An 11,301-nucleotide genomic window follows, 5' to 3' on the forward strand; every position below is an offset into this window, starting at 1 on the left:
TATGATTTTGTGTTATAACCCCCAAATAACCATTATCTACGATATTGTGTTATAACCCCCAAATAACCATTATCTATGATTTTGTGTTGTAACCCGCAAATATTTCATAGTTCATTTTATTTACATTGGTTTCCCTTTTTTACTGGCATCCGTGTGCAGTTTTCATTAATGGAACAGAACTGTGTAGGTTTTAAAAATTCTGCTTCATCTTGTAAGCGTAATTTCATATTTTTCTCAACTTCAAGGGGAGATGATTCTGAACCTATTCTTACGTTGCTCATTTACGATAGGGGTGATTACTCATTGATATGAAAACACTGTGAAAGTTTTAATGTGTTTACGAATCCCCCACCCTCTCACACATATATATTTCATGGGCATAATAAAAACAAAAAAATGGTTACAATAAAACAGCATATTTATTTAAACTAAAATGTCTACATCAAAACAAAAAGTTAACATAGAACACAAATAAAATAATTTGATTCTACTGGGGCTCGAACCTTGGGCCTCTCACATGTGAAGCGAGCGAGTAACCGCTACACTACGGAGCCGCTTGAAAAATCACCTTCTAACTATGATATTAATAAGTGACTGTAGTATAACGGTTATCAATAAAGCAATAAACCATGTAATCGCTGTCGTCATGTAAAATTGAAGAAAATAAGCGTTAACCAAAACTCGAACAGCAAAAGTCTACGCTATTGGTAGAAAAACCACACAATATATTTTGATTATGTTTTGTTTTTATACAAAACCAGAACATTTCACCGGTTCGCGTATTTGCCCAGTCCCTGTGATTTTTTATTATTGCCCAGTCCCTGTGATCAGTTATTAATTAAAAGAATTAGCTTTGCATTATTGGCAATAAATGTTGTAGTAAATGTAATAGGCACAAATGCAGTATTTATTTACACTAATTTACTCTAAAAATCACCACTATGCAAGATATTCTGACAACAAAAGTATATACATTGATCCGTAAAATAACTTCTCCTCCCATAAGCGAAAAAAAAACGTATTACATACGAGTCGCCACACTTCAGTGCGACGCCAATAATTAGATACCGGGTTGCTATGGTCGGCACAAGTGAAAAGAACGAGATAAAAGAATAAAGTAGCATTTATGTGACCATCGAGATCCATCACACATACAATGTATAATTTTCATTGAGTATAGTGAAGATGTTTTTGTATATTAATGTATTTATTATCGTTGTGTGATGAAATAAACTGGTTATATAGGTTTTGAAGGTGGTGCATGTTCAATCGTGCGGAAATCAAGATTTCCTCGTGCACAGATTTGTAGGTTTGGTCATTCGACATACAAGCAGGGTAGAGCGTTGACATGATTAAAATCGTTTTATTTATAAATGCTCTGTCTTGTTTATAGTATGCATTATGTGTTTCAGTGAGTTTCATGAGAGCAGAAGGATAACTTAAGGTAGAAAGGAGTATTGGCTCCGGACATTAACGAGTATACTTGTTATACTGCATTTTTCTCAGTTCTGTGTATAATGACACTTATTTGCCATTCATACTTTATGGCATTTTTGGAACCACTGTTAGTGCGTGTTTAAAAGAAATAAAATACCCTGCTTGTCATGACACCTAAACAAATGTGTTTGTTTTTATTCTAAATGGTCAGATGATAAATAATTTATGTTTGTCATAAAATTTTATGGAATATAAAACATAAACGTCTTTTCGTGTTCATTTTTGTTTTTTAAATACTTGCCTGACGTTGGTAAAGTTACTGCACACGCATGTAAAAAAAATGTTATTAAATACTTAACAACTTATAGAATGAGAATCAGCGCGACTATCAAATTAATAATGTTTTAGACCAACTGTTTTTGAAAATTTGTACACAATCATTAAAAAAGAAGTATTAAATTGCTGATATATAGATCAATATTGGCGTCGTTATTCGCCACAACTGTCTGGACATTAACCGATTTACATTAACGATTATTTTTAACATCATAATTACTTATAATTGTGCTAAAATAACAAAAAACTGGTTAAATCATGTTTTGAAATGTATTTAATCGGAGTTCATCTTTAAGCATCGTTGCCCCTTTACCTTTGAAGACCATAAGAAATAAAACAAATGTATTTTATGTACAACCATATTCCAGATGACAATTATGATAACCGGGTACGAAATATGGTGAATCAGCCAAATGGGAATACAAACTCATATCAAAATATATGCGTGTGGTAAAAGATTAAATATTGTTGAAACCGCTTCATAGCAAAAAATTAACATTACAAGGAGAAAAAAGGTTTGTACGTTTTGTATCTTTTTAATAAGCTCAAAATGAGTTAATCGGAGACCAGCACCCTGTTTGAAAAATCGAGTTTACACTCAAAATATTGTTTTTGGTTAACCGCATATATATTCTTTACTCATATTTATAACGAACAGAAATTTCATTGAAAAGGAAAATGGGTAGGCCAGAAAATGAACTCATTTAATTTAAATGTATTGCATATTTTATACATATATTTCTAGTATATGATAGCGCAATTTCTCAAATCTGAGAAAACTGGACAAAACGCATGTGCGTTAAGTGTCGTCCCAGATTAGCCTGTGCAGTCCGCACAGGCTAATCAGGGACGACACTTTCCACCCAAATTGTATTTTTGCTAAGCAGAGACTTCATTTAAACGAAACATGTCATACAAGCGGAAAGTGTCGTTCCTGATTAGTCTATGCGGACTTTACATGCTAATTTTATGCACATGCATTTAACCCCCTTTTCACAGAGCAAGGCCCGTACGATAGCGCAAATCTCCAGTCTCAAATAAATACGAATTGCACTCTGGAAAACGAGATCAATGCATTTTGCGTAAAGTTTCACATAACTCTGTGCAAGTCGCACAGGCTAATCAGGGACGACGCTTTCCACGTTCTTGATTAGCGTGTGCGGACGCCAAATTCTTATCGTAAAGACACTATATGCATCGATACGTTCAGCCGGCTGATTATTGAAAACAGTAGCGTCAATCATTTGGCTAAACGGCCTTGCATGCAATAGCTTTGCTACTCACATTTTATCTGGTAATGTTCGGCCAAAGTATTGGGTTTACATATACTCAGTGCATACGCTTATTGCCAATTACTTTTGTCATAGGCATCAAAGAAAAGCCGTAGAAACACTGGGTTTAATGCATGTGCGTTAAGTGTCGTTCGAGATTAGCCTGTGCAGTCCGCACAAGCTAATCAGGGACGACACTTTCCGCCTTAACTGGATTTTCGTGTAGAAGAGACTTCCTTTAAACGAAAAATACCATTAAAGCGGAAAGTGTCGTCCCTGATTAGCCTGTGCGGACTGCACAGGCTAATCTGGGACGACACTTTAAGCACATGCATTAAACCCAGATTTCTCAGAACGCGTCTCATGTGATCGTACTGATTAGAACTAGGTATGTCATCTGAGCTAGTGGCGCTCGTATTAACAGTATCCGGACATTTGTTTCCATGGACAATCGCCCCTACGGCTACGCTACCTTTTATACACGCTGACATTCGTTTTTATGTTAGTATGTCATCTGAGCTAGTGGCGCTCGTATTAACAGTATCCGGACATTTGTTTCCATGGACAATCGCCCCTACGGCTACGCTACCTTTTATACACGCTGACATTCGTTTTTATGTTATTTTGACTACCGAAAAATATAAGCAACCCTCGATGTCATGAATCTCGGAATGTCAACCAGGCGCTCAACCAACCGAATTTTGCGGATACGGCAAATTTGTCCTACCTTTTCATGAAGGTCGGCGTATGTTTTTGCGTCGATGAAGTGGCGCTCACTGGGGAATGGCTCTTGAACCGTTTCTGTGTCTACAGACCAGAATCCTTCCAGGTAACACAACACCGGTTGGAAGTACTTCCGGTAGTCTCGCACAGAATGGTCCTGGTCCTTGAACGCTGAGATTAACGTGTATTTCATTGTTTATAATTTAAACATCATTGTATTGATATGTAACAAATATCAGGAAAGTTAATATGGTGAAAAGAATAGAAAGAACAGGAGCTGTTTAAATCATGGGCAAATTATGCCGCTGATACTTCCATATGAGAAACATTCTTGTTGTCAAAAATGAGCTATTACGAGCATCAGATTGAAAGTATTTAAGTGGCACAATATTACAAACGTTTAATCTGTAGCAAATAAATATTTTCTATATTTCACTTATTTTGTTTCTCTTGTTATTTCTCGGGTGGGGGAGGGGGGCTAATAGATGAATATGTGATAAAAGTACTGCCTTTGAAAACTTACCTTTAAACCAAAGCTTCATTTCTTTGACCTGCTCCGCAACGGTGGGTTTGCTCAGAACGCTGGGCGGTACCTCCGGATGCGGAATGTCCACCTGAGCGTTGAACGCCGGATGTGATGCCGGCATTGCCAGACGGTAGTCGTTATGACGTGTACGGAACTCAACGCCGTTTATCACAGCGTTCAACTCACCCATTCCTATGAGTCTGAAACATGATCTCGTTTTGAAATACAGCTTGGACCTTATATCAAATAAATTTGGTTGAAGGGTAACTGGTTTATATTTCTTTATTTTTGTTGATGATACAGTTTTGTATGTTGTTTTGTTGCTGTTGCTGTTGAATGTGTTTGCTCGAGTGTGCACGTGCGTACGTGCGTGTGTGTTTGCGTGTGCGTGTATGTGTGTGTTTCTAGTTTGACTGACACTAATAGCTTGGGAGAATTTACTTTATATTCTTCTAAAGCTAAAAAGGGTCCATTCCCTAACATAAGAACAACTATTGTTGCCAACCTTGTATAGTCGGAGTGGTCATGGATGCCCGCGGCGCTAAAGGAGGTCTGGTCAGGAGTGAAGTAGATCCGGTCTCCGTTCGACTCGTGCCGGACCTGGGTGGGTATATATCAACATATAAACAGCGGCGACCGTTTGATTTTGTTGATTTTTCTATCAATTTATCAATTTATGTTAGAACTGTTCTACGTAAACAATTGTACTCCTAACGAAGTAGTTTTTGTGAGAAAAATGTTTAACTTAAGACATGAGTTATATGGTATTTCTTACCTGTTTTACACCGGAACTTCCGTCAGACCGGATGCGTTCTTCCACAAACGTTTGCTGCATCATCACTTGGCGAGAAAGTTCGCTGAAACTTTTCTGCATGGACGACAATGCTGCTTTAAGTTTTGCATTGTCGGCAAGTAAGTCTGGAATGCATTTTGGATAACATTAAGAACGAAGATCTTAGCGTTCTTCATTTAAAATTATTTTGAATTAATTATGTTGGATTTTTCTTTTATTCTCAAATGTTATATTGTTAATATATGCTCAAATCTTAATTTTCGAAGCATTCTTAGAAGGACACAAGCTGGATGATAAGGAGTGTAAGTTATTTTAGTTAACAAAGAAACAAAAAAATTGTTACATGTTTTATTGAAGACTATACTGTGAATCGTGCGGTGACGTTGCTATTTTAGTGCATCGAATTTCTTATAACAATCCTTAATCAATGATACAAGTTTGAGTACTAGTTATTGGGCAAATGGGTTATTACTAATTGGGAAAATGGGCATACAAAGAAAACTGACTTCAAACATATATCTATGAGAGTTTTAATAATACAATATCAGGGTGAAGGATCACGTGACTGTGTGGGGTTCACAAATAAACGTTAACGGCATAGGCGCTCGATGTCAATGACAATGTTTATTAATTATTAATAATTAATTAAGATTTATCGGATTACATGTGTATCGTGTTATTTCTTAAAATCTGACACAGCATTTGTAAAAACATAATTGCAATATATGTACATTTCCAGAAAGGAAATTGATTTTTGCGTTTAATAAGACCAAATTCATGGAAATCGCTACACAATTGATGAAGTAATTGCTGTTCAAAGCGATGCACCCTATATTCGGGTCATTTTGAGTTGAATCTATATATAGATTTGATAGCGGAAAATATGTTTTCAGAGAAATCGATTTTTCGTTATAATTTGATTATTTGTTTATAAAAAATGATGTTTTTACTTATTAATATCATAGCCACACGCCTACCACATGTGTATTGGACAACTTCAATTGAGGTTATATTTATTTTGAGACAATCCCCACATTCCTGAATATGGGTCACCACATGTCCGTTATTCACTAAATCGCGAGTTGCAGCTTTCATGCTAATTTTATATGGTACGCATCAATTTAGTTTCTGAGCATTCTTACTTTTGTAAAGGACGCATAATACTAAAATATTCCATCAATGAACATTATGTTTACCAAACATAATCTGCAAAATTCAAGAAACCATTCGTCTGCACTTTTCCTGTCGTCACAAAAACGGTGCGTACATAACGTGACCTTGTTTTGCTTTCGAAAAAAGAAGCAGTTGTAAACATTGACACACATCAACAAAAACATGAATCGACTTAACAATGATAGGCTTTTTGTATTCAATTAATAGAAAACTATATATCTTAACATAAATAAAAGTATTTTGCAAAAAACTTTAGAGCTATCCGTTACTCACTAAAATCCGCTATACACCAATCGACTGTATTCTTAATTCTTAAAATAACGACACTAACAGCAAGAAAAACTTGTGTATGCACTAAAGATTTTTGCAAATGTATTGAATTTTTGTTTAGATATTTGCAACAATAAAGTGTTTAGATTCTGTCCAGCCCGTGTGTAATCCCCATGTGAACCCCGTTGATCCTGCATCCGTATGACACGTGTATGTGACATGCAAATCTGTAATTACAGCACTGTCACGAGGTATCATCGTTCGTTTGAAAATGTGCCAAATGTCAAACTCATGGGTCTAGTAACTGCACAAATGAACGCGGTTACAAAACTGAACTTCAAGAATAAAATTAGCTCCCAGTAAATTGATGTCCATGTGAACCTTGGAACGCTCGAGTGCAGTAAAACTGGTGTTGATTAGTGCTATCTATCGAAATGCGTTTACACGTTTTAATATTATGTACAAATAGTGCATTAGAAGAGTTAACTTCAAGATCAAGTTTTGCTGTAATGGACCAATATTTATTATCCCTGGGCTTTGTACTCCGCATAGCGACATTCTATGTAACTCTTTAAGTGCTGGAACCGAATTTTGAATGCCTTTGCAAACAGTTTGGATCCAGATGAGACGCCACAGAACGTGGCTTCTCATCAGGATCCAAACTGTTTGCTATTCTGATAGTATTCTTTGAAAAAAATCGAAGAAAATGCTTATTTTAGAAATTCAGCAGGCGACATTTTAGCAGACGACAAATTTCCCAGCATGTAAAGGGTTAAGGCATGAAAAGCCGGCTGCGTTTATGCATTATTTATGTAAATACAGTTCACACACCGATCAATGCAGAACAAAATCTATTCATTTCTAATAAATTGAGATTCAATTTGCAATCGTGTTGGATTCGTATGGAAATAAAAGACATGTCGCGTGTTTGAATGATCCAATCTAAATGACGAGTTGGCGTAAAATAAAAAGTGTAATTGTGTAAGTTTGAAGTCTGCAGTAAGTCATTAAAAGGCTTTGAACGGTATGACGAGGACAAAAACCCGCAGTGTAACGACATACAAGCTAAAATGAGTATACCTCGACCCCCATACACACAACTCTGTATAAAGGTGTATAACTTTGTATAATTTAATTACATTATTAAAAGGCGCTTTTGAAATTTCAAAGGAGACACGAAAAGGGCATTTAAATGAAACGGAGGCGTAATATAATCGCTCTACTTTACGCAGGAACATAAACTACGCTTTATAAAAGGAAAATATTACATGTATATAACAGTATTGATAATTTTAAAACCCGCTGTCCATAAGTTTATATACTGCTGACAGATATCACGCTTTTGATCATAAAAATACACGTGAACACTACAAAACAACAAACACTTGAAAAATATCGTGTCACTTAACACAAATTGTCTATACCGTTTTTTTACGTATATGACAATCACTATATAGTACTGTGTGCGACATTTATACCATATACTCGAAGAACGCAAGTTAATAGCTAAAGCTAAACCTGATAAACTTATATAAAAATCTACCCTGGATGTGGTCCTGTGTCCTTTTCGACGCGTTGCACGTTGAGGCAAGGATCAAGCACGCAAACAGTAACCATGGTACTGTGGCCTGGAAGAATCAACAGTCAGCTTACGGCCAGGCATGTACTTAAACGCATCAGTGCATTTTTTAAAGTAGTAATAATAATAATAATAATACAAATAATAATAATAATAATAATAATAATAATAATTATAATAATAATAATAATAATAATAATAAATATAATAATAAATATAATCATAATAATATTTATATTATTATTTACAATAATAATTATAATAATAATAATAATACTAATAATAATAATAATAATGATGATGATGATGATGATGATGATGATGATGATGATGATGATGATGATGATGATGATGATAATGATGATGATGATAAAAATAATAATAATAACAACAATAATAATAATAATAATAATAATAATAATAATAATAATAATTATTATTATTATTATTATTATTATTATTATTATTATTATTATTAACTAAATGATGACGATGGCATTAAAAAAAATATAAATAGCGATCAAATTCATACGCATTTAAAAAACAAAACAAATATACAACATATAAATTATAACGAAACAGTCAAACAAATGTAACTTTGCTATAAGCGTACATACCATTTCCCCTGCTGACGAACTTTGCTTACCAAACTTGCGTCAGACAAGCAATGCTGAGTCCGCACACAAATGTTGTGATATTTTAAAAATATTTTTTCGACATGAACTTAACCCATTGAGCCTTTTCATATATACGATGAATGTGTGATCTATAATAATTTATCGTGCATGACACTATGGGGTGTATTGGTGTATTCAATTTAACCCTTTATGTATTTATGTCAATAATTATTGACGACATCAATTTACACAGGGAAAGTACGCGTTTTTTAATTCGCGTTCGTGAGCTCTATTAAAGGCACACATGGAACACAAACGATAAGTCTATAAGTTTAACAACATTTTTGTTGTTGTTGTTTTTAATTTGAAGACGGTTAATGAAGGACAATTGCAGTAACACTAGTAAGACATAAAATACTATAGTTTAGACACCCGACTTAAAAGAATGTTTAAACACTACAATTGCGTGTTGGTGTGTAATATATTTGTTTTTATTTGTTTTGTTTTTATAAACTGTCATTAAGTGAGCTTGGTTAGATATGGTTATGATGTGAGTCGCGTTCTGAGAAAACTGGGCATAATGCATGTGCGTAAAGTGTCGTCCCAGATTAGCCTGTGCAGTCCGCACAGGCTAATCAGGGACGACACATTCCGCCTTAACTGGATTTTTGTGTAGAAGAGACTTCCTTTAAATGAAAAATACGATAAAAGCGGAAAGTGTCGTCCTTGATAAGCCTGTGCAAACTGCACAGGCTTATCTGTGACGACACTTTACGCACATGCATTAAGCCCCGTTTTCTCAGAACGCGTCTCACTTTTTAGCGGTATGAGCCGCCCTCGGTGAAAACCGGGCTTAATGCATGGCTAATTTTGGACGACCCTTGACTCACATAAAGTTAAGGCCATTTTTTCCAGAGCGCGGTTTATGTGTTTGAAATGTTTTGTTTAACAATGCTGCATGAACGCTTAAATTAAGAGAGAAATAATTAAGGAAAGAACAGATCGCCGTGGCGTAGTGGATATGGTGTCCGCCTAGCGATCGGGAGGTCACGGGTTCGATCCCCACTGTGGGAGCGTTCTTTAGATCTCCCCCGATAGATACCAAGGACACGGACTCGAGAGCGTTTCATATAACTTAGGCTTGTTGCGCAATCGAGCTTAAATAAATAGGTTAAAAAAAAGAAAAAAAAGGAAAGAACAAAAGCATACGTTGACGCCGAAGGTGAACTCGCTCATGAGTATAATGAATGCAAGGTTGGGATAACTCCTATCGAATTTTAAAAAATAGTCCGGCTATATTCGCGGTACGCGACGAGAAAAAAAGAAAGAAAGTAAGACATATGTTATTAGTAAATTGTATTCTATCGACATCTTTGATAGTTGTTTAAAAGTTAAATGTTTAACTATTTATTTCACTTATGAGTCAGACATTGCTTAGCTATATTATTAAATATTCATATAAAATGCATGTAATATAATCGTTTTAAGGTTTATAAATATACAAGTAATGTATATATGTATTAGTGTTTTATTGTAAATTTATGACATTCAGTGGTAAAGATCACTGAAATTACTGGTTTCTTCAATATAATTCCCGTGTTACACTTTAAGTACTTGTTTAAAGAGTTTTGCAGATATTAAATGATCTTTAATGCAGTTATTAACAAACGATTTACGTTCGGTATTAAACAAACACAAAGGCAATATTAAGGAGAAATGCAAAAAAGTCTTTGCCTTAACTGGAATTCGAGCAAAGGGACCGGGACCTTAAGGCGCTTCTATTTGGTCTTTCAGTCTATTGTAACTTATTTAAAGGGGCCTTTTCAGGTTTTTTAAGTCGTCAAAAGATGCATATAATGGATATTTTAGAGCATGGTAAATGTTCAGTATTACCGTTACTGTTTCCTCACAAATATCATAACTACAACTAAAATTATCGAAACACATTTGTTTAATATGGTCAATTTACCAAAACGTGAAAAGGCCCCTTTAAGCAATTATTCTGCAAAAATATGCGTTATAATACGTAACGTCCTTAAGCTATCTGCATCTTCTTGATGCTACTATAGGTATTATCAGGGTCCAGGATCAACGGGGTTCACAGGGGTTTACACACGGGCTTGACAGAATGTAAACACACCGTTAAGAACCTTATTTTTGCAAATATCTCGAGTTATTGAAATACATTAGCAAAAATCTTTAGTGCATAAAACAGTTTTTCTTGCAGTTTGTGCCGATATCTTAAGCATAAATCGTTGAAAACGTCTGAAATCGGTTCTTAAATTTCACGTTGGGTGCAGCACAACCGTGTACACGAATGCGTTACACATCGAATTATTGTGCCAAGAACATATAGAACCTCTTATGTAGATCATAAGCAGCATACAAAACTGTCTTTTATACTCATGTTGAAATTCTTAAGAAAAAAATGTTTTAACAAGTTATTTGAAGAAAAGTACCACATACCGGTGTGTTTACATCCATAAATATTTAATTGTGAACCCCACACAGGCACTTAATACTGCACCCTGATTCTACCCACGAAGTAACGCTTCTTTGACATTTATTAACATATC

The 11,301-nt window shown here is 35.0% G+C and overlaps 1 protein-coding gene across 1 annotated transcript in view; it reads right to left on the minus strand.

Moving 5' to 3' along the window:
- Positions 1–8,800, minus strand: part of LOC127868066 (uncharacterized) — a 32,143-nt gene extending 23,343 nt beyond the window's left edge. Inside the window, exons 1-6 of the mRNA XM_052409654.1 lie at positions 8,726–8,800; positions 8,073–8,157; positions 5,069–5,211; positions 4,799–4,893; positions 4,291–4,493; positions 3,772–3,938 (exon numbers count right to left, since the gene is read on the minus strand). Coding sequence (XP_052265614.1) covers positions 3,772–3,938; positions 4,291–4,493; positions 4,799–4,893; positions 5,069–5,211; positions 8,073–8,157; positions 8,726–8,728 — 696 coding nt within the window. The 5' untranslated portion in view covers positions 8,729–8,800. The remainder of the gene's footprint in view (positions 1–3,771; positions 3,939–4,290; positions 4,494–4,798; positions 4,894–5,068; positions 5,212–8,072; positions 8,158–8,725) is intronic.
- Between the last annotated feature and the right edge of the window lie 2,501 nt (positions 8,801–11,301).

Source organism: Dreissena polymorpha, chromosome 2, assembly GCF_020536995.1.
Source record: "Dreissena polymorpha isolate Duluth1 chromosome 2, UMN_Dpol_1.0, whole genome shotgun sequence".
In the NCBI taxonomy this organism is placed as follows: domain Eukaryota; kingdom Metazoa; phylum Mollusca; class Bivalvia; order Myida; family Dreissenidae; genus Dreissena; species Dreissena polymorpha.